General features: G+C 43.5%; 1 protein-coding gene across 5 annotated transcripts in view; it reads left to right on the top strand.

The window, feature by feature from the left end:
- Window positions 1-25,077, top strand: part of LOC106747017 (latrophilin Cirl-like) — a 362,126-nt gene that overhangs the window by 304,690 nt on the left and 32,359 nt on the right. For all 5 annotated transcript variants that reach the window (XM_014624251.1, XM_014624252.1, XM_014624249.1 and 2 more), the window contains exon 3: window positions 1,417-1,603. In XM_014624251.1, coding sequence (XP_014479737.1) covers window positions 1,417-1,603 — 187 coding nt within the window. The remainder of the gene's footprint in view (window positions 1-1,416; window positions 1,604-25,077) is intronic.

The raw sequence follows: 25,077 nt of genomic DNA, 5'->3' as shown, positions 1-25,077 counted from the left end.
GGGGGGGGGGGGGGAGGTGTAATAACTCCGTCCGTGAAAGCCTCGTCGTGAGTTCATTAGTTCCGTACCGACGCGCCACAATGCCGGTTTAGTCCGCGGTTAGGACTTTCCGCGGAAATGCCGCGGCGCCGGTGAATTCACACACAGCGGCGGCGGGTTTACCCGCGGATTCCGTGTCGAAACGTTTACATTTGTGCGCCGGGATATTATGCGTCGCGCGTTAATAAACGTTTTTGTTGGGGAGTTGGACTCTCAGCCACCAACCACTTCGGAAAACGCGTTCTCGCCCCGCTGCGAATGGAGATCATCGTTTGTTTCGATCAGCCACGTCGTGCCCGGAATTAACGTCACGACGTCACGACGGACGTACGTTACACGGAGTGAACCGGAGCTTAAGTGCCGATTAATCGATTCGTCCCGTCTGTCGGAGACTGGGTCGTGAGAGGCGGGGTTGCGGAAAGTAACCAGCGATCTTCGAACTTCGAGACAACTGAGAAGATCGGGGAACTCGAAGGATGGATTTTCCTCGTGGAAACACGCCGATTAACGTCCCGTTGAAAGAACGCCCGAATTCCATCGCTTCGCGCAATATTTTTCATCGCGATATTTCGAAAGTGGTGCGCCCACGCGGAATCTCCCCGCGGGGAAAGCAAAGTATAAACTCCTTCCATCCGAAATATATAATCCGAATGCAAAATTGCTTTTTTTCGAAATAGAAATCCTTCCCAGCGCGCTGGCCCCGCGGAACGCGCGGAATTGCAAGAAGGCGGCCGCGCGAATAGATTAAATACCGCGCAACAGCGACGTAATCCCGTCAGCGATAACGCATCTATCCTCCAGGATTCTCGCACACGCAGAGGCTTTCCGGATGCGGATCCGGCTGAAACGGACGTCATGTGTGCGAGAGGTTCGGCCGCGCGCGTATAATCTCTCTCTCTCTCTCTCTCTCTCTTTCTCTGTATTCGAAACGTCAATCGTTGCCGCCGCCGTTGCTGCTGCAACGTTGCGTGCGTGCGTGCGCGCATCACTGCGACATTCGCGAAGAAAGTATCGCGAAGTTCAAGTTCCGAGACTCCGTTCGGTCTTCGACCGAATGCTTTCTCAAGTACAATCAGTGTATTATCATTGAGTCAATAATCATTGATGATCGTAGTTACAAGTACAGCAAAGTACTGCGAATCAGCAAAATTTCGTTGAAGAAGCCTGTCAATAGCGACTGTTTCCATCAGTGAAACCTGCATGGAGAAAACATTTTGCTGTCGCAGCAAATTGTTGGTTACTATGGAAACAGCAAAGAAAAACTTATTTGGGCAGCGAAAAAATTTGTTTGGACGACAAAAAGATTTGTTAAGAGTATCAATTGCTATTTGCTAGATATATGGATAATAAAGTAATTTCCTTTCCTTCTAATTGCAGAGAGGTACGACACCGCGTACGCGTGCGAGGGCAAGACGCTGGAGATCGAGTGCGGCGAGGGGAAGCTGATCCACCTGATACGGGCGAACTACGGCAGGTTCTCAATCACGATATGCAACGAGCACGGGAACACCGACTGGAGCGTCAACTGCATGTCGCCCAAGTCGTTCCGCGTGCTGAACAGCGAGTGAGTACCGCACGCGTAGTAACACCGCTTTTCTGTACATAATATACGTACATTTGCTGTGACTGACTTCGTTCGATTTGCTGCCACGCACATACGTGCATACATACAAATGTACATACATATGCATATCCCTACGATCCCCGTCTCCTTCTGCGAGGTATGCCGCAAGCAGAGCTGGCCGAGATAGTTTCCGGATTGATAAGTACAACGTGCGCGTTCGATCGGAAAACGAAGAGAGCTCCAAAGAGACGCACGGTGTCGTAGGATTGAAGGACGGCGTTACGTAATCCAGTTTCTCGTGCGTCCAATGCTCTCTCTTTTCTTTTTCTCCACGTTTCTATTTTACTTGGGAATGAACACCGTGTCCGTCTCTCTCTCTCTCTCTCTCTCTCTCTCTCTCTCTCTCTTTCTCTCTCTGTGTGTGTGTATGTGCCAAAACGAATTACTGAACGCGTAACGGCTCATATACGTACACGTGTTCTTTCGTTGAAAATTTGATTTCTCTGTAAGAATATTTGCACATTTCGCGTCGGCCAATACCGTACAGCACGGTCCACAATCGGGAGAATTACGCGCAAAATATGCGGGGAAGGATTATTTGCGCTCGCAGTCGCGGTATAAAGGTACATACATAATCGAGAAATTGCCGAACGTAATTATCGGAGGACTAATTAATTCTCCCACGGGCAAATGCAATTTTTAACAAGGCGAATGTTCGACGAAGTGAAAAGCGGATCCTTTACATTCTTGCAATTGCGAAAATTACCGGAGATAATTATCAGAAATTCTTGCCGACTGAGAGAAAGAGAGAGAGAGAGAGAGAGAGAGAGAGAGAGAGAGAGAGAGAGAGAGAGAAGGAGAAAGAGATACGACGAACGTATCGCCAGTTGACCTCAATTATCCTTTAATGAGGCATAGAACTACGAGAAAGGATATCTCAAGAGGAGCTTGGAAAATATTTTTTAAGTCTTTGCCGAAAAGACGATATCTCTAATGATTAAAATTTTTTATCAGCGTTATCTTGGCATCGAGACGTCGTATTATACGTTTGCCTCTTTTTTCCCCGTTACGAAACACGCACTACAGATCTGTATATATCGTTTTTCAAAAGCGACCGTATAAGCTTGCAATATAAGATAACGTTCAGCTCTGCTCGCGTGAGACGCCGTCCGATCCTTCGCAAGCGCTTAGAAAAAAAAACGGGAAGTAACGAGCGATGCCCAATTAAAAGAGACGTCGGGATCGACGCGGCCGATGGTAGATCGAGCTTGTCATTTTGCCGGTTATCGCGCGATCCGCCGTTTCTCGGCGCGAGTTCCACGGAGTTCCAGGGAGTCTCCAGCGCGTGACACCTGTGAGGTTTTGCGCCGCTAACGAGAAATGCTTCCTGACGTGCGCGCGCGCATACACCGATCGCGGCCCGACGATGGAATGACCTTGGACGGAACCTCGCCGCGCGATCTATGGGATTTATCGAACCGATCTATCTCGGCGCATACCACGAAGGATGCATCGAGCGTGTCCCGAACAGGTCCGCTACGAGCGATGGAAACGCGCGTGATCGATCGGTCGCGAAATCGTCCATCGACGGAATATAATTGAGCAATTCTCTGTTCCCGTGTGATAAATTTCAAGCGTGGACAAAGCCGATCTGCGTATCGCCCGTGAGTATTCGACTCGAGCGTCGCCCTTGCGAAGGAATCTAAAGAGCGTCGTTTCCTCGCCGCGTCCTATTTCCTACACATCTTTTTTTTTTCACCCACAAGTCGACAAAATGGAGCATAGGTTAAGATCGGGTGCAAAAGAGGGGGGGGGGGGGGGGGTAGAAGAACCAGAGCGAGTGAAACGAGGTCGGTGACGGACCACTTCACATGGTCGAGCGAACTGGCCAATTGCTGGACCATTGAAGAGCGCGTCTCGCGAGGGATCTGCTAGGAAGAGTCGCGTTATCAGCGATAGCTTCGCTATCACGGTCCTCGCGAGAATCCGTCTCGTTCCTCTCGCCGCCGCAGTCGCGGACTACATTCGCGCGCATTCCTCACTTCGCTCGGAGGTCGATCGCGTACTTGTTGTCCCGCGGAAAAAAGACGCGGGGAACAAAAGTTTCGCGAGTTCGCCAAGATCGTAAATACGTAATTTCCCCAAAGCGAGGAAGACTTACAAAAAAGAAAGGAGGCGAGGTGATTCGGCGACAGTAGCGTTCGATCTCCGGGTGTCATTTCGAGAGTCCGAGAAGCGTAACTGGGGACGTCGGGAAGCGAAAGTGAAATATGAAATATAGACGGGATTTTCTCCAACGTCGTATATATGCGATATGAATGAACAATTGAATAAGATCGCGAGCCTCTGCCTATCGTAAACTCGTCATGCTTCCACGAGTAGACGTGTACAAGGCAGGGGAGATACGCATTCACCTAGTTACGTAACGGTTCATTCTCGGACTCTTTCGTCCTTTGATCTCGATCGCGTAGATCGCGCGATAGACTGTCCGACTGTTCCACGGAAAAATATTTTCGCAGCCGACGTGTTCTCGATTTTCGCGTTTTTCATCTCTACATTCGATGATAATTAGAAATCGCTCTCGTATTATCCGAGCACAGGATACTATGATACGATATGTAAACGTATCGGACTTGCGATACAAAATTCAGTCCAACTATTTTGCAGACGATCCTTTGCGATCCTCTCCCGTGTTTTCGATCGTACCGTCGTTTACATTCGCCGTTTTTACTCCCGTGGAACAGTCTCTGTCCTATAATGAGGATATAGACGGACCTGTCTATTCATTGAAAAAGTACTCTTCAGACTCCTGCCTTTTATCGTTTATCATCCCGTTATCAGCCCGTATTCATAACAGAGAGTTGGCGCAAGATGTATCTATCTGATGTTTGACTCGACTCGACTCGCGATTACACGGTGATATGATGTTTTTGTTAGATAAAGCGAACTTGCGTTTAGCGTTAAATATAGTAACGAAAAGGATATGAATACGGGCCGTTATTATGTTATTGCATATCGTTTAATGAAGGACGATGTGTTGAGGCGAAGTATCGATCGAGAAATATGCGATTTGAAAGACAGAGAATAAGAGAAAGAGGAGATGCAAGTGAAGTTATATCGGAGAGAAAAAATTTTACAATTAATTGTGTACTTTTTGGTTTTGTTTGTTTGGAAATAATTTCACAAACCGTAATTACAAAGTTTGATTAATATTGAAAGATTTTATTCAGAAAAAAATAAAGATTATTTTTGATCAATTATATAAATTAATATCAACGCAATTAATCTGTATTGCTTTCGTCCGGAAAGTGGCTATTCATTATATCCATTATAACAATACCACCGGACAACAAATCTCAGTGAGTTATATTAATTAATTACATTAATTAATTCTGTTATATTTTTGATATAGATGTCGCGAATCGGTAGAAATGTTCTATAACCTACAAAGTAAAACTAATATATGTACTTATGAATGTTTCGACAATATTTGAAAGATTTCTATAATAAGTGGATCGTATTTTGTAAGGGGAGAAATTGAATATCAATTATAACATTAAAAGATATTAATTTGTTTCAGAAATATATACTTTGACAAAATATTGAATTCACACTGATCATATTTAGAGACCGAAACCTTCCGAGTGTATCGATAAATCTCGATCGTTTTCCTGCTTCTCTTTCTCTCTGTCGTCGTCACCATCACGGTGATTTTTTCCAAATTGATATGCGCTCGGGGAAGGACAGATGATAGGATCCGCCATATTTTTCTCATTAATGAAGGGATAAAGGTTTAACGAAAAATTCGTAATACCCATGTCCGATTTACAAGCGCTATTGAAATCTCTCGATGCTCATTTGCGTCGGAACGAGAGAAGGAGGAAGAGAGAGATAGATAGAACCCGGTTTCCAGAGAATTTTAATCTTCTCGCGCGGGATGATCCTTCTCTCCCTCTATCCCCGTGTGCGTATCGATACTGGAATAAATTATTATCGCCGCGGTTGCCTTTGATGCTCAGTCTGCTCTTCATTAAAATCGCCGTTGCACGATCGATCGACGCTTTCGCCCACGCATCACGTCCGCGTTCTATTGCGGAATAGTTTGAGAATCGGCGATCAACTTATCAACATGTACTCGAAATCATAATCGTTGGTACCGCTTTTATACGGCCCTCCGCGACTCTTTGTACGATACTTTGATACAACAACGGCAAAGATAATTGCAAGAGATACGCGTATAAAATATGATAATTGAATGGCAATAATTATATCCTGGGTCGTTGGTTGATATTTCGGATTTTTTCTGTATCATCACGGTTTTAAGTAATAACATTTTACCCAATTATCAAAATTACTATGGTTCGTACAAAATATTATCTTAAAAGTAAGAAGAAAAAGAGAATCAAGAAAAACTGCATCGTACATATCCAATCATGTTGTCTCCTAATTCTTTCTTCGCTTAATCAATATATGCTATTACAGTATTAATATATTAATAGATCACTAATTGCGATATATTAAATTTTGCAATTATCTAGATAAAATACCGTGTTGTCTGGTAATAATGATAGCATAATTATTACGGAGTTGCGGAAGGTCGATTCGCGAAAATGATTTAGGGGGTCAAATCGAACTCGTCGCCGTACATCGACTTCGTTTACGTCCTTTGTTTTATCGTTTCATATCTCATGTCTTTTTTCTTTGTAGATTGCGTTTGATTATTTTAACAATTTGTGATGTTTGCCTTAACGCAGGATGTCTGAAGCAGGAGGTGGTTTTCCTTACCTCGCAAGCATGTTCGTTCGCTTGTATATTCGGCGACAAAAGGTGCTTGGGTTACCTGGTATCTCCTGAAATCCTTTTAACAACCTTCACCATACTACAACCTCGTAGTTGATAATCGCATTAACACACTGTAAACCGTTTTCAGTAATTGCCGCAGCACGATAATTGTCGTGAAAAATTATCACGGCATTTATGAATAAAACGCCGTTCCCACGTATGGAACATTAAATGAAACGGCTTTACAATGTGTTTAATCTTAATATTATCTTGTATACATATATATAGTATGTATGTTGTGTATAATCTGCTATTGTGTGTATCTGTTATTTGTGTGTTATTGTGTGTATCTGTTATTTGATTAGAAATGGGAGTTTGCAGAGATACATCTTGGTTCAAGGTTCAAACAAAATGGAGCAAGCGTATCCGCAAAACGGCTACTACATAGATCGTAGATAGTTTTTGACTAATTGCTTAAAATTTTAATTAATGTCACTAATTATCACTCACACTCGATCGCGTCCCTTTCCCTCATTAAATACGTTTCTCTTTCCCACATCGAGGTATCGGAAGCTTCATTAACATTATTAATATGTGAAAACCGAATGCCATTCGCCTGGAATATATCTGGAGGCTTTTCACACAATGGAAATTGCGTCCGTTGATCTCGGAGCAGTTTTACGCGGATACATCACAACGAACTTGTGTATTCCGCCAAACCAAATTATTATTCCTACAATTTTAGACATTAAACATTTTCTCATATAGCAAAAACATTCAATTGCTTTCCAGTTTCTCCGTTACTCTTAATTCAAATCCTCCTATGTATCTGTGAGACGTTCCTAATGCAATTATTAGTAGCGCAAGGTATCGATATTCGCGAACTCGATATAATTCCGAAACATTTCGCGAACACGCCGGAGAAACAATCGATTTACCACCACACCTCGATACGTCCCTGCTAATAATCGTAGTGAATTTTCGTCTCCGGCAGCCGACTAATCCCCCCCCCNCCCCCCCCCGTCCCATCAACCCGCGCCCTCGCTCTCTCTCTCTCTCTCTCGCCTGCTTCTCTTTCTTCAGCCTCTTGCGACTGAGTAATCTCGCTGCCGAAGCTGGGAAACGAATACTCGCTCGCTTGGAGGCGGCGACGGCGGTACGCATTATTACGCATAACCGGGGATGTGGGGGAAGACGTACGGATGCATCCTACGCCGCGCACCGCTTCACCGCGCCCGGGACGGGGGAATTTCGGGGCATCCTGCCTGCAAATATTCGGCTGCGTAGGGGGAAAGAGGGGGAGGGATAGGGGGCGGCGGCGGTAGGTAGAACCGGCCGAAATCATTTGGGAATTCCGTTTAATCGCGCCGCTAGCGAAACCAATTGCAGATTAACCGTCTGCCGCTTGCAACCGGGACAAAGCGGCGGGTGTACCGGCGAGGCTCAGAGAGTTGCACGAGGAGGGAGGGGAGGGAGAGCGGATGTTGCAGGGTGCCGACGCGAAAGGGGTAAAAGCCGCGGTACACGGCGAGGTGGGTGTGTGCGCAATGCAGGGGGGGGAGGAAGGAGAGGAGGAGGATGCGCGTCCGAGATTACGATTTAAGTGAAATTGGTGGATAACGCGGAAGGGAGGAGAACAAGAGGTGGGGAGAGGGGGCAGCTTTGGGGAGCGATTAATGAAATTGAATGTCGAGTCGCTGCGCGAAATTTGGCCCGCCGTGATTTAGCGCCGCGAATAAACCCGCGCGCGGAACAGCGACAGGAACTGAACGACGTGACGACGCGCGACGTCCGAGTCGTTCAAGTTACGCGGGCTGATCTGGCAGTCTGCGACGCTTCCGTCGGTCGGAGGGTGATATTGCGATCAATTTTGAGAGTCGTTATTAAGTGGGCCGTTTTGGCAGGGAATTGCAATAAACGTTAAGATTCTGATCTCTCTTGCATCTTTCAAAGTTAGAGAGAGTGTATGAGAGAGATAAGGAGGAAGCTCCAGACTATTTTCGTGCAGCTCATCCCGTGAATTAACGCGGTAAATACGATATAGAATCCGTCATGCTTCGCGGACACTCTATATTGGGTTAATAGCTACCGGATGATTCCACCGTCATCGTTCTCAATTTACCGATCCCCTGTAGCTTCTCGATCGCGCGCGACTCGTTGTTATTATCCGTTTTTGCCGTCCCTTTTTCACGCGCTGCACCGCGAAAGAGAGCAGGGAGAGGCAGAAAGAGAGAGAGAGAGAGAGAGAGAGAAATTACCGTTCGGATTCCGTGATTGATAACTGAACAGCTGAGAAATGAGCGAGATGGAGATGGATACAGTTTTTTTCTTCTCTCGGCTAGACCTCGCGATAGAGCACGTGAGTTTAATTGTCGCCGGATATCTCGCTGAGATTCGATCGACCACCGCGCGCGAGATTCCTCGAGATTGCCTTCGCTCTTTTTTCTTCCTTCGCGTCGCGCCGCGAGATACTACCATTATGCTGTACTGCATCACATTTTACAATTGCGGTTATCGAGTGTACTTGATTGCCTTCTTTTGTTGTCGTTTTTTTCTTCTTTATTTCTTCTTCTCTTTGTCGTGGGCGGTATAATGAAAAGTGTCTGTTAGTAGCGCAAAAATTTGATATTACGAACGGGATGGTCCTTTATTTGCGATCTCTTCGTATAATTCAATCTCTTTACTACCTCGTTTCCGTCGCGAGAATTTCTTGTGTTTGATTCGATTAAAAACTGTGAATTGGCAATTAAAAATTATTTGATTTCAGATTGTTTGAAATAATTAGAAAATGACACGAAAAGTGAGAATCCGTTAAAGCGGAGCTCCGATATTTGCCACGCGTGATATATTCAGAATCTGTTTCATTTCTTATTTTAGTAATTTTTAAAAACGCGCGAGTGCACGATTAACGACATTCCGCATTTTCTTTTTTACGATTTGATGGAAAAACGAAAACAATCAGTTTCTTGGTATTAACATTAACGATCACGGTGGGATCATTAATTTTACTCTGCGTGTGGCATCTCGATTTCTCGCGTCGGTTTTAGAGAGAGCCGCGATTAATAATGGGCGATAAAGTCGATCTAGCCGGTTTCGCGCGATACGCGGCGGCGTAATCGATCCGACGCAGACGTATTAAACAATTTTACGATTCGTCATTGCGTGCTCGATCAGAGCCATTTCGCGCCGGGCTTGACGTATCGAACAGTCGCGGAAAATTATAAGTCTAACGAGATTCGCGCTGGATAGATCAGAGAAGAGAAAGAACATCAATCCAATCTCTATAATCTCACGAATTTTAAATTTCACTATGATACTATCATTATGATACTTGCCACATGATATGTTTTCAAAATTATCATAAACACGCGTTTCACGTATTGTCGTTTCGCGGATAATACACAGTAAAAAATTTTATGAAATAAATAATGGTCTACTGAAATTTTTTAGTTACTTTAATTTACGTGAATATATTAAAAACTAATATGTTAATAAGTAAAATATGTTAATTCAATATATATTTGTGTACTTTTTAACATATTCCCGTGTTAAAATAACACAAATATTTCAATGGACCGTTATTTATAAAAAAAATTTTTTGCTGTGTAGAATTAAATTTGCGACAATGTTTTTCTTTCTTCTAGATAATTTCTGATCGAACTCCCCTCTGCTCCTCACTCCTTTGGTCTGCTATATCGCAGTGTGAAAGTTAGTTCTTTCAGGGTTAAGTGAGCCGAGTCGACGCGCGGAAACAATAATTATGCCGACGCGAAGTATCGTCGCGGGGCGCGTGTTGTTGTCGGTGTGTACGAAACTTTTGTCGCGTCCGATAAATAAGTTTTTGTCCGTCGCGCGGAATGGAGCGGCTAACTGCTAATGAAATGATCGCGCCCTGGTGAAAGTTCGGAGTTCGTGTTTATCCTTCATCTTTCAGCGCGAATTTCTTTGTAATGGAGGACCGTCCTCCCTCCTGTCGTCGTTGTCGCCGCTCTAGGAAACTTTTCTCTCGTCGGCGGATATCCCACTCGGGGGGCGATAATCGGCGCCGAGAACGGCGAGACTGGGGCGAATTAATCCGCGAATAGCGATTCAACGTTGTTTATCCTCCAGCGGAGTTTTATCGGCCGCGACAATTCGCTATAAATAACCGAAGGCTCGACGTGGACGTCCTATGTTCCTAGAAAATTGCCTTCTATTTCGTTTATAGCTTAATTAACACATGGAAATGAATATATGCTATATGGAGAGATGTTATATAAATGGTATTATTAATAGAATATTAAACGATGTAGTAAAGTTAAGAATAATTTTACATACGTTTTCTTTTTCTAAGTAAATTCTCCTTTTTTTTCTTTACGCGAAAGCCGCTCGCAGACATTTGCAATCTTTTCCACGTCGAGTCTTCGATTGTACAAGACGCGCGTCAAGTTACATTTTTAACAGAACGCAATTTCGTCGCAATCGCGATGTGATGTGCGTATCGTAATTTAATTTTATCGAATAGAGCGCTGATCAGAATAAACTAATTTTCTCGCGTTATCCGCGATTACGTTATTGCAGTTGGCATTATTACAAACTAAAAAGGCGCGGAGAATCACAGAGTCGGTTAACCGTTAATTATCAATGCGAACGAGCCCTGAATTGCGAATTGCGACCGTTATCGGTGGCTCGCGTTTCAGCTCTGTTTGCCGGAATTTTTATCAGCCGCGAGATACACGGAACGGCCGGCTGTAAATTATCGTTGCGTTGATTGGAAGACTCGCCGGTTCAGCAATTATTTTTTGCAAGAGATAACTCTTCTCAAATCACGACGTTAATCCGCTAATGGCGATGCGGCTTTCGAGAGAGAGAGAGAGAGAAAGATGGGAAGGGGGATTTTATCGTCCGCGATGGTTTTGTTGCAAATTGTTGTTGCGCTGATTGGAAGATACGTCAGGATGGAAATCGCTTTTTGTCGGATAATCTTTCGAACTAGTTTGTGACGAGATGCGCACGTGCGTTTAATATAAATTATCCAGTTATATTGTGACGATTAATTTTGCGTTTCGAACTATTATTTTTATGCACTCGCGCGAGATCGTAACTCAGTTCGTTATAATTTTTATTATCGTCCGAGGATCGAATCAAGTGCATCACAAGTCTGTTCATCACATCGCGTTGCACGTTTACATTGCGTGGATTTAACTGCGACATCAAGCTGAAAATCAACTGAACGTGAAAAAACCAAGTTTTATCGCGACAAATTCGCCGCGTTTCCGCTGATTCGTGTCCTTTATCCCCCCTCCCCCCATTTTTCTCTTCTTTTCTCCTCTTGTCGTCTAGTCTCGCTTTTCAGTCGTCTTTCCGATTGTATCGAACTTGACCTAATTGCAATCACACAAACTGTAACCGCGTTAGACGGAATTAGTTGCCTCGCACAATCTCATTTAATGGAAAATATAGTTATGCCTCGTTGACGAAGCTCTCGCCGTTTCCCTTCGCTTTCACATTTCCTCCCCATGACGACTCGATAAATATATCTGTTCCTTAAATTCAAGCAATTGTATTCCGCGACAATCGATAAATCAACGAACGCGTGAGCATCACAAGTGTGATGCGAACAATCTTTCAAATTATTGTTCATGCAATTTCTCCGGGACTGCAACTTCAATTCTTCGTTAGTTTCAAACGCGACTCACATATAATGTTTATATAAAAATAATGTTTCTATATAATAAAAATATGTTGTTATGTAGAACTGAACAGAAAAATCACGTACCATTTTGCAAAATTTACAATAGTTAATAAGGAATTAATTATTTCGACTTTTCTGCACAGTTTTACCCGTTCTATTTGCACACCCCGGAAACCGAAAACGATTGGGACATCCTGTATAATAAAACTGTTTCTATAATAAGATTGTTTCTATTATCAATTTTATGTTAAATTAATACGACCAAAAAATGTTTCTTTTTTTTTATTTTCACATTCCTAATCGAAGAGATCTCAAAGGATCACTCCCAAGATTCCCAAACTGCAGGAGCCGTAACTTCAATTTACAATTTTTTTCTGTCTTACTTCCTATCTAGGAGGATTCGTGGGGGGAAATTCGCCGGGGTTCTCATTAAGACGCCCGTCATTTGGCTTTACGCGGTGTGGAATCCCCCGCGACTGTATTTAACCTAAGCTAATTGCAATCTCAGAAAATTCCGCCGATAATCGCGTTAGGGCAAATTAGCCGGCCCGTCATTCCGCTTAAGAGCGTTCGCGGTCGAGACAGGTCGGACAAAGTTGCCGCGGTTACCCTACCCTCCGGTCCTCCACAGCCCCAATCTTTTTATTTCCATTCGATTTTCCATTTCCTCGTTCGTTAGCGGTCTCGCCCCGTTTCCCCCGTCGATCGATCTTTCTCTTTTTATGTTCCCCGTTCCGATTTGCCCTTGGTCGCAATTAATGAGAAGCGAGGGAGATCAAGTTTTTCGTCCTGATCGATCGCACCTGATTTGCCTCGATTTTCGCGACAATAACGCGAGGGAATTGTAGATACCGTTTATATATTCTCGCGCGGTTTCATCCCAATTCGTGTTACATTTATCCTCTTCTCTCGACTCTGTTTATTCGTAGAAGCGACTTATCGATTCGTATTAATATTTAACGTAAAAGGGAGAAATATACCAACCCTAAATGTTTTTTAAATATTTTTCTGTGCGAGAGGCAGCAATTGAATAATGTATTCAAGCAGAAATCCGGAGATTATCCGAGACGATACGATAAATCCCACGTTCTATATTGTGGAGGATTAATTTAAGCGAGTGCTAGTGTCTCCGCGAAGTTTTCCGCGATTTGTTACCCACACGCGTCTTTCTCCCTTCCCTCCCTATCTATCTCTTTCCTTCCTTCCTTCCCGCCTTAATTTTACGAACGCCCCTTCGTTAACGACCGACTCTTCTTCCTATTCCATTCACTCCTCCCCAATGTAGAGTCCTCTCTTTAATGTATCTTTCCGCGAGTTTTCGCGATATATCTCGTCCGCTCTCGTTACCGCCTGCACTGCTGTAGAGAGTGTCGCAATAAATATCGCTATCCCCGGTATCTCTCGCATTTCCAAAGACACCGAAAGTATCTCTCAAGAAACTTTCTCGTTAACAAGCGGCGAACGAGTCGATAGATTCGCTGTTATATTATTTCCCCTGAAAATCTCTTCCAACGGAATTTTCGAAAGATATTAGGCTTCTTGTTTTCAAACGGTCGTCGCTTATTCAAACGAGTTTTATGCAATTTCGCACGCCCACCAATTATAAGTAAAATGTTCAATCGCCGGTAATTGGTTGCAGAGATGGCGCATTTCTCTGACATTAAATTTCTAATTTCACTAGATATCTTATAGAAAACTAATATTTTTTAATATGACAATCGATAAGTCTCCAAAACGACCCGAGAGACATATTTTTTGACAAGCTCGAGACGATCGTAACTTAGAGCAAACATATCTCACGGAAAGATTAGCCCCGTGCGATTCCCGCGCGTCGTTTGTCGTTGCAAACGCGAGAAAAATTTTGTCGTAATTTTCGAAATAAAAGAGATACCTCAGGCCATAACTACGAGCGCGCGCGCGCGTAGAGAGGCGCACGCTCCTAAGTTCTCTCGACAAAACTCATTTAATCCTTGTGCGGATTAAGAGAAAGAGACATTGCGTGAGAGGAAGGGGAGAGAGGGAGAGCTTCTAGTTGGGTACTTAAAAGTATTCCAATCACGAGTACGAGTGGAAGAAGTCCGAGACGAATATTTCACTCGTCGCGTTGCGACGAGCGCGGTTCGCACGAATCAGCAAGAAGAAGAGGGGAGATGGGAAAGAGAAACCAAGGGAACAATGTTTTCTTTTAATTTTTTGCCGTACCAAGTCGAACGTTATACGTTGATACAATGTTTGCGCAAGGTGTTCAGAGACAACACCGGCGAAGTTCGAGTAAGTTCGACGGCGATAATGGGTCCAAGTATAAAGAGTATGGTAGAAAATGTTACAAAACGTAGTACTCCCGCGTTTAGAGATGCGCGAGTACTGAAGATCATCGAAGTCGCGGTCGCAGTACGCGACTGTACGTTATGCGAATAAGTTTGTCTTGCTCCATCTTGTTCTACTATGTGGTCGACTACCGTAACACATGTGCATGCTATAATAATATTTAATGCAAAGTCGTTCATTTCGAAAATGGTACTGGTCATTCTCGAAATTCGCTCGGCATCGGCGTGTCGTTTCAACACGAGAAGGGGTGAGTGTCTCATAAATATTTGGCAAGTCTTGAGTGGAATATAGAGACATTCATCAGATCATTTTTCAGCGAAAATTCGACAGCTGTAACTCTCCATTATTTTTCGATCGCTTCTGAATCAATGCTTATCACGTTTTACCGATTTTATAATCGTATTGTTGGAAAATAACCGTGTCATCCAATTCTTCCGCGTTTTTGATAACTTTTTTCGTGGGATTTTTTTTCTTTCCAATATTCTTGATACGAACGATACTCACGAATTTGGAAACACGGCTGAAACGGTATCGATATTTAAAAACTCGCGTGTTCCCGAATTTGACTTATACCGCTTTTACAATGAACGACAAAAGGAGACGGTGTTCTCTGGTGTTCTGCTTGATGCAGCCACGTGCGTGCAACACCGGCAAGCTATTGCACCGCTTCTGTCAGGCCAGACGGTGGCCATGGTGCAATATGCGTGTTTCTTCACGGGAGATCACGATGAAAATACCGATCTATCGGGCTTCATCGATCTCGATCCGAATTCACGATCGTGGCTGCAACGCACGCGTGCGTCGCAGGAGAAATCTTGTTATACGATTTGCCTCTCGACACACGAAAATATACATGTCCCTAAATTACGTATTCGTGTTGTTTCATTAATCGCGTCGGATTATATTATTATGATTATTATCAATAGCCGCAATTACGACGGTTGCTCTAGTTTATGTAATATCGTGAAGTAAATATTTATCACTGCATTACCGGAAATTTTCTCATTTCCTCGTAATATATAGCGGCACGATTTCGAATTTATCTTTGCAATTTTGTATCGAGATTTCTCCGCGCACAACTGCTCTTACAGGTACAAGCTGCGAGCTTTGACTTATTTGAAAAGATACATAAATATGTACATATAAGAGACAGAACACAACGTGTGCGCTGCCATGGATCCTACTTTTTCTCTTCCCGCCCGGAATGCCAAGGAGAGATACTCCTGTGTGTGCCTTTTCGCCCTTCTTTTTGGCTACCCATTCTGTAAACCCGCGCAGAATTTCGTCTGCTGAAAGGAATTGTCCTGCGGGAAATTCCTGCTAGGAAAAGAGGCTTTTTCGTCGGCATTTGTCTGCTTTTGTATTCACGATCACGATCAATCTCGGATAACACACACGTGATGAATTATTTATTATGATCATAAGAAGGATGTTATATATTATATGTAAATAGATCTTCACAATACAATTTCATTCGCAACCTGCATCATTTTCAATTAATAACTATAAATCTTCGCGGAAAATCGATTTTTAGTCAGACCTAAATATATTTCGGAGTTTAATCGTTTAATTTAAAATGAAATATTTGTAAAGCGGTATAAATACGTGTTCGTTATACTTTCGTAACGTAAATAAATTTTAACTTCCTAACGATTTTATTTAAATTTATAACTGAGGCTCTAATATGTCTGAAATATTTTAGCATTATATACATAGATTAATATTGTATAAAACATATATCAATGCGAATATTTGGAGCGATAAATCATACGCGATAAATTATACAACAAGATGTTTCAAAATTATCGCACATCACTTTAATAACGCATTCAAATCGGTACACCCGATTATAAAATTCAGCACAGAAAGTTTCAACACAATATCAATTACCGTAATTTCGACTTTTTCATATCACAAGTTTCTCGATTTTAATTCAGCGCTAAAATATGCCATTAAGATATTGCACTTTCCTCTAATGGCGGTATTAAATTATTCAAATGAACCATCTTGAAGTGTATAACTGCTCCTATTCTTGAGAAATCAATGCGATTTACATGTACATGCTCTCTTAAGTCGAATCAGTGAAGATGTTATAGTTGAATCAGTGAAATAGTATTTTATTGATAATCAGTGAATATCCACTAATTTAATGGAAATAATTTTACTTAGCTCTTTTGTTTAACACTTCATTGCTTTCTGCCGGTGAAAAATTAATTGCAAATCATCTGTTACGCGTCCTGTAGGCCTAGTAGTAATTTCATATATTCGTAGTAGCAAACTCAAGAGCCAAAGATTTCGAATTCGAGTCCCATCAAGTGTTTTTCAAATATAGCAATTCAATTAATTAAATATTAAGGAATATTTCAGGCAAGATCATTGACAATACGTCAAGAATGTAATTAAGATAATAAAAAAGAAGTAATAAATAATGTTTCTTTTTTTTTACTATTTCTGCAGTTAGATTTCTCCGATGGAAACAGTTGCTGCTGTCAACAAACTTTTTAGCAACGAAATTTCACTGATTTGCAATGCTATATTTATAACTATGATCACTAGTGATTATTGATTGCTTCTTAGTGATAATATACTGATTGCACTTTAGAGAATATGTACCACATAATATCAATCTATCAGTGTTGAAATTCAACATTCACCAATTTACATTGGGATCCAACGACGTTCAGCAATGACTAACCTGGTTCAGCCTGCGTTCCGTGTCGTCGCATGCCGATTGCTCTTCACTGTGCTGCACTTGCGACGCAACTGATATTTAAGTTTTAGCAGCGTTTTTAATGAATTTAGTTTTCATGGCATCAGTGAAAAATTTTTATTTGACGCGGAACGAATTCTCGACTAAGGAAAAACGACTGTTAAACGTCGCGGTAGTTACGGGTCGATTTAACAAATGCTTATTGCGGCACACAACAAATTCCGGCACTTATGGAGCTACACTCGCGAAGCACCGTGGGAAACTCTGCAAATTGCAAACCGATCGCGATAAAATTGGAAACTAAAGGCCGCGAAATCAACGCGTCCGCGGATTGCTCCGTGATATTTTACCAATGCTCGCTATGTAATTTAATTCAACCAAGTGACTAAGCTGCCACATGCGTCTTGAATCGAGATGTAATCGCGATGTAAATTCGCGTGCGAGAAATCGAGAAAATTAACAGCTGCGAAGTCAACGCGTCCGCGGATTACATTGCGACGCTTTACCGGAGCTCCGTGTTTCTGCGTTATCGAATTTAATTCAACAAAATGCCATCCAAGCTATCATAAAGTGCGCCTTGAGATGAAGCGCAATTGTAAATGCGCGTGCGAGAAATTTGGAAAAGCAACAACCGCGACGATCGCAAAATTCATCAATGCATGCGAAACAATCGCGAACTCCGCTTGCGACGGCGCTATTCAGATGCACACCGCTCGAGACAGTCGGGGGATCACACTGAATGAATAGCTCTGCTGAATAATTCCGCAGTGTAAATTAACTAATCAAAATATTTATGTGTATGTAAATACGTTTAAAATAGAGATTCGATATGTTTCAGGGAATAGATATATTTCAAGGATAAAAGTATATGCAATACTTCAATTTCTATAAGATAAAATGTAAAAATTTCAAGACGCGATTCCCTAATTGTCTCAAGCGGAGAGTTTTTTTAACAATACATATACATATATGCATATATGCAAAACCCAACAAAAGTGCAAAAGTTTATAAATAAAGTAAATCGCATTGATTTTCTCACGAGATCTAGCAAACAACCATTATCTATACATACATCATATTCTACTTCTTGCTACTTTCTTTCTTACTTACTGAAATACCGTGAACTCAGAGCCGGCCACGTTTCGCTGTCAGATCTAAAACAAAAAGCGTAGATTCGCCGATTAAAGCACTCGGTTTAACGAACGATAAAAGAAAGCCAGGAATTCGTTGCTATTTTGCGATCAATTCGACAATTTTTATTACGACTACTTTATCTCAATTTCCGACCGCATACAAATAGAAGAGCGTAGGAATAGTTTTTAAACTTCGAACCGACTCTGTTCGGCCCGAACCGGATATTCCGGTGCGGCATCTGCGTCCACCACAAGAACAGCATCCTTCGGAACCGCGTTCCACCGTCCGTCGGTCGCGGACTCGTCTAAATCTGAAGCGGAAAGCATCGGTTTTCCGCTTGGCGATAATTATAGAGAATGCGATAAAAGCGAAATGTGATAGTCACTTTCCGGGTTTCGAGATATTATTATTGCCTGCAACGACCCACGCACAACGATCACACGCGCGAATTATTTAATTATCGTAATTCATTTCACGACCGCATCGATCAATTTGGAAAAGTCGGAAATAACGCGCGACGCGACCCGAAGTGTTAATCTCCACGTCTGAGACTGTTGTGGCCGGCGACCGGAAGCAACGTATTTGTTATTGTCGCGTGACTCATGAAAGTCAAAGACGCGCCGAACCGGGCTCACACGCTGCTACGTGATTTATTTCGCAATTTAACTGTTCTCACTGTTTACGAGATTAATATTACAAATCATTTTACAATATTTTTTTTCGATACGCATTCCCATAGCGCGTGTTGCGCTTCTGCGTGGCTCGTATAACTGCTTATCATTAAGATTTGACACGAAAATCTTATTTATTCTGTTTATTTAATTCTATTGTTTTAAAAAGAAAGCGTGTTCCGCGCGTGAGTCCATGCTCATACGCGCTATTTACGCGCGAGAAAACAGGAGAGAAAATCAGATTGTAAAAATCAATATCAGCTGTAGCGCGAAAATGAATAATAGATGACTGAGCAGTGCGGTTACGGATTTGAGTGAAATATCACCGTGTGCAACCTCGCGATCGCTTATGACCCGGAAATTAATGTGAACTGTGACCTCGACATTTTCGCGTTATGCTTTCTCGCATTCCATTGAAAAAAATTCCGATCGAGAATACGCTGTCAAAGTATCGCACAGCGAATTTCTGACCAACCGCGCTTTCTCTAAAATCAGGACCCGGCTCGATTTCGAATTACCCATCTCTCGTGAAAAACGTGTATTTAAAAAATCGTCACCTTTGGCTCGAGCAAAATTCATTTTTTTTTTTCACCATTTTACGCGGAATGTCCTCGCAACGCGATGCCCTTTGAAAAAAATCGCGTCGGAATTGCTATGATCTTCATCCGCTTGACTATATTGGTCGGGCTTTTCGCGCGAAATAGAGCTATCTATCTGCGTGCTAGAACATCGGCGCTCGCGCGGGCGCGAGGAAAAAGGACGTTAAACAGCGAAAACACTAAAAATCGGCCCGACGTGGGCAGGTCGGGCGGGTAAGCGAGCGAGCGGAGCGATCGCGTTTCGATTTACCGTGGCGCGAGCGAACGAAACGCACATACTCGCGCGTTAAACGCTAAAAACACCGAAAATCGCCGGGCAGCTCGGCGGCGAAATCGCGTCCGAGCGTTTCGATTTATCGGAGCGTGAATGAACGAACCTCGCCGCTCGTTCGTTCATCGGCGAGCGAGCGAACGAACGCCGGCGAAATGCCGGTGTATCCGCGACGGGACGGGGTATACACCCTCGCGAACAACGCAAAACCGATTAATTTCCAATTTCGGCAGGCGCGCATCGCCGATCGTGTTTGTGCCCCGCTCGATCGCCACTCTCGTCCCCGCTCTCGACCCGCTCTCTTTTGCCCGCGCTCGCGGGCCCGGCGATTACCCCTCAAAGTGAAACCTACTTGCAATTTTCGTCGGACCGACGCTGCGCGAACGAAAGTTGGAGCTGGTGGACGTTTCGGCGTACGTGAGTGTTAAACGGAATGAGGAAAATAGCCGCGAGATATGTGACGTTATCTGAGCAAATGGACGTGCTATAATTTTACGAGACGCGCTCGAAAACAGTGGAACTTACGAAAAAGCCAAACTTCGCGCGTTACGAAAATATTTGCTACCTGCTTATCGTTATTGATACTCGGACGGGAACGATGAAAACAAAATTAACCGTACTGTCCGAACTTGAATCAAACTAGAACCGAAATAAATCAAAGGCGATATTCTTCTTTTCGCCAGTTGAATGAAAAATCAACATATTGTTAGTTTTAGACCGATATTTTTATAGCCCACAACTCTATTAATTTCTAATTATTTGTCAATATGTAAGAAATATTGACCCAAAGAACTGAGTAACGGTTCATGAATAGGAATCCGTGATGTTCTCAATCGAACACTGTAAACAACTTATGACTATGTATACCGGCCCTAATATGTTAAAACTGTACTCGATATCTCGGGATAAAAATATTTCGGAAATACGCCAGCAAGAGATACGTGTTCTACTTAACGCTTGCAACGATTGCAAGCGTCATTCTATCTTTGTTTCTCTTGATGTTAGACAGAAAAATGGAGCCTGCCCTAAGCAAATTAATATCGTTCGATCGTTTCATTTTGCGTCTTCACGCCTGTAATAGCCGGGCATAACGACAACTCGGGGAAAAAGTCTCGGTATAATATGATAAATAATACGCCTATACGAGTATCCGATATCTCTCGCGCGACAGCATCAATGGAATCGCTCGACTCGGCTCGTAACGCGGTCGCGACTTTACAGAGCGTGAGAGAGAAAGAGAGAGAGAGAGCTTGCAAGCGTCAAAGCGAACGCCCCCGATTCTCTTTTTGTTTTTGTTCTTCCGACGTTCCTGCCCGCCCGGCTCTCTCCCTCTTACCCTCGGCTCTAGTTCGCTGTTGTTCCTTTTCTACACGTCCGCCCGCCCGCTATACCGTCGTCGTGTTTCAGCGCGCGGCGCGTCCCTTCGAAATCCGCGCCAGTGACGGCGAGGTTTCGCTGGCACAAAGACATTCCTACGACGATTAAAAAGTCACTCGACTCGGCCGCTCTCCTTCCCGTCTGCGCGCACGTCTATCCCGATGAAACGGAAAACTCTTCAGCTTCCCTTTCCTGCTCGGTGCCACTCCGTATAGAGCGAGAAAGCGGCTCGCGTTACCGAACGAGATCGCGTTCCTTCGATCGCTCGCTCGCTCGCGCGGATCACTTTAGCGGTTGATCGCTGGGTCCTGTGCGACGAGGCGATCGGAGATTCAATTCGCGGAATCGGGAAAACTTCGGGGACCTCCGTCTGGACGCAGATCTCGGAAGGAACGGATTTTATGGAATACGAAAAACTAACCTCACTCATGTCGCTCGTCGGCGGACACGAGAACTTGTTAACCAAAGGAGAGACGAGTTAACTCGTCGTTTACGGGATGACGGAAGTTTTGCAATCGCACGGAAAGAATGACGATAACAATCTGTTTTTGTCGTTACCTGCAACGCGAAGACGCTGTATCTCCTCCGACGTTTTCTCGTTTCTCCCTAATATTTTCGTAATCTACCTCCGATTCGGAATCGGGTTAAGAGGATACTGGAACGAACTTGTTCCGAGCGGGAAGCTCAAGCGCCCTCTAAGCGGAACTAAAAATGTCGGTAAATTATTGACACTTGAAATGTGATAAATGGGAGCGAGCATTTTTGAATTTTCCTTCGATCCTAGTTTTCGGTCGAGCATTCTGCACTTTGTAAGCGTGTGTGCTTTACACTTGTGAAAGGACCTTAAACTTTGCAAAGCCATTTCGGAGGAATGTGGTGAAACTTGTAATGTCGGCAATTACCGACCGGCACTCCAGCATACCCTTAATAGCTTAATTTTGAGAACGCGCGCGCCTGTTCTCTCTTCTTATCTCTGGGAATGCGATATGTGTAGTATAATGTATCAATATCGTAAACAAACTCAAACTTAATTGCGCAATACAATGTTGGTGCTCATCCGATTTACCCTCCCACGTAATTGTCGTAAAACCTCGTTTGTCAAAGTTAGGTTACGTTGGACTTGATGAACATGAGACTTACTTGGGCCGATGAAATCCTGCCAGGCACGAGTTTGTACAATTGTCTGGATAAGCGGATGATCGCGCGATTCGTTCCTCCCCCCGTGAAACGACGACGACGTGGCGAAACGTCGCTAGACTTTTCGCAAGTTACGTTCGTCACGTTCGCACGATATCGGGCGCAGTTTTAGGACCGCTTCTAATGGCGCCGTTTCGGCTCTGGTTTAGTCCTCGCGTTGCGCGCAGATTGCAGTTTACGGGGCTTCCGCCCGGTTGTTCCGCGGCTCGCTTACACTTACGGCGCGACAAGTTTCTTACCGGCGGTGCACGAAGCGAAGTACCTACTACTACGCGAGTCGCGCGAGAGACGCGCGTAGATATACAATATGGCGCGCCTCGCAAGCAGCGCGTCGTTAAATCGTGGGGATTACCGACCCGCGGGATGCTCTTAAGCCGCGCTTACGCGACCCGACGCTTTTACTCGTGATTATGCGCGCGCGATTAATCCATTCGTGGCCCCGGGCGAGTCTCGACGCGGAATCGGGAGTTTCACGCCGGCGGGAAGAAAATTTTCAGAAGACGATCCGCGAATTCCGTAAAAGCGGCAAAAGCGAGTTTGCGACTCACCGACGGAAATGAGAAGAACGGTGTTTCTCCCGCTGTCGCCGACACCGTCCTGATTTTCTGCTCTCACTAGAGGCCCTCCCGATAGAATGTCAGGTTAGACATAATGATTATTTATACTAAAACATAATAAAAAACTATATTCAGTTTCAACTTGATCTTGATATAATAACGAATAAACATTTTATTTAATTACCTACGTTTATCTAATTTATTTTTTGAAGTCAAATTTTGTTGGTTGCGTCTGGATTTTTTAAGTTCTATAAATTTCTCGATCAAGAGCTCGCCATCTTAACTGACATGGACGGACACGCATACACTTACGTGGTTGGGAGCACTAAATGCTTCGCGACGATGACGAGGAAAATCTCCAAGAAAGACCTAACTCGAGTAAAAATCAAGAAAGTAGGACGGTGTCACGTGATATAACGTTCCCAGCCGCGAGTTTCTTATAAAAACGTACAACGGTACGAAGGCGCTGGGCGAATAAATTGGAAACACCTGCCACTTAACCAAGTTCATACGCAACCGTGGGGCTACTTACTTTTATTCGCGTAGTAGACAGAAATGTCGCAATGAATCAGCGGAGGGAATAATAACAACGTATCGTGGAACCACGTCAAGTCGATATTAACCGCGAACGCCGCGGGGAAAAGGGCTGAATCACCGTCGAATCGATCATTACCCAGGGGGTTACCGACGAGCACGCGCGCGCGCACGATTGTGTATGCACGTGGAAAAAAAGAAAAAAAAACAGAAAGAAGAAAGACAGAGCGAACAGGGAGGGAACCGCGGAAGGAAGAGAGAGAGAGAGAGAGAGAGAGAGAGGGGAAGAGAGACTGCCTTAATAATAAACGGCGCAACATCCGCGAAATGGCGATTTTTCGTGCTCGCTCGTAGTTTACCCGTCTGAAATTACGTTTACCCTCGTTATATTCTGCCGTGCAAGCCGGACGATCCCCGACGATGGAGATGGAATCGGATAGGAGGGAGTGTGCGCGAGCGTAAGAAAAAATGAAAAAGAAAAGAAAAATCGATAGAAATGTCTAACGCGCGCCGTTCCGGGCTCGTGAATTTAATGAATTCGCGTCGCTTTGCTCGCAGAAGGTGTCCCATTCGTGGGATAACGCCGATGTTGCCTCGCGGTATAATTCCGGCATCAAGTGGAATCAAGCGAAAATAACAAGGTTTGAAGAGAAAAGAAAAAAGGAAAAGAATAATTTTTCAACCAGAAGTGTATGTTTATTCGTGACGGAGTGTCCTTGCACGAGCAATGAGTTAGATCATTTCAATATATACGTAATACAAGTTTCATCGAATTCTTACAAACTCATTTCATCAACCTCCTTTAAAGGAAGAATAACTTGGCATAATTTTTGATCCAGGCTCTGAATTACCTTCAAACTTTTCGTGTCACTTTTAAATGTAATATAGATCAATTTGTAATTTTTGTCATAATTTTCTCATTATTTCGAGTTACGGGCAATATATCCTTAAGCGTCCTGGGATGCGGCGCGAATCGACGACGACCAATTTAGCGAAACAAATTATTCCCGTTCACGATATTTCAATAATAATAATGGTGATAATAATTTCATCGCTATAACAAAGAAAAATAATATTACCGAGTACATAAAGAGCAATGACGATTAATTCTCTAATCCCGATCCCGTCTTTATTTCCGTCGAATATTTGCCGGCGGAGTCGTCGACTTATTTCGCCCACGACCCTGCCGAGGGTAGTTGTTTAATTTGAAGCGGGCTCTAATTAATGAGAAACGGATATTATCATCGCTCGCGCTCGCGAAATTCGGTTACGAGAAATGGATATTATCACTTAGCATCGAGGACGACAGCCCGTCGACGCGTTCTGTTAAACAAATAAAAGCGCCAGTGCGTTATAATTGGCTACACTGTAATTTCGGTTGTCGACGAAACGCCGCACCCCTCCGTGCGCGACCACATTTACATCGCGATATCGGGAACTGTTATGCGAATCATATGAATAATTACAATGACATAATGCAGCGTCGACGGATGCATAATTAATAAACCGTGGTTACAACGTAGATATATATTTATTACCGCGGCTTTAAGCGCGATCGTTAATATTACATCTCCTCCCTATCAATCTTTTGCCAGTTGCTAGGTATCGATTCATCGAATCGACGGACAAACACGAGGTGG

The sequence above is a fragment of the Dinoponera quadriceps genome, unplaced genomic scaffold, assembly GCF_001313825.1.
Source record: "Dinoponera quadriceps isolate SergipeBrazil2010 unplaced genomic scaffold, ASM131382v1 scaffold2088, whole genome shotgun sequence".
Classification (NCBI taxonomy): Eukaryota; Metazoa; Arthropoda; class Insecta; order Hymenoptera; family Formicidae; genus Dinoponera; species Dinoponera quadriceps.
Note: the sequence above shows the minus strand (reverse complement) of the source record. Positions and strands in the feature narration are given on the sequence as shown.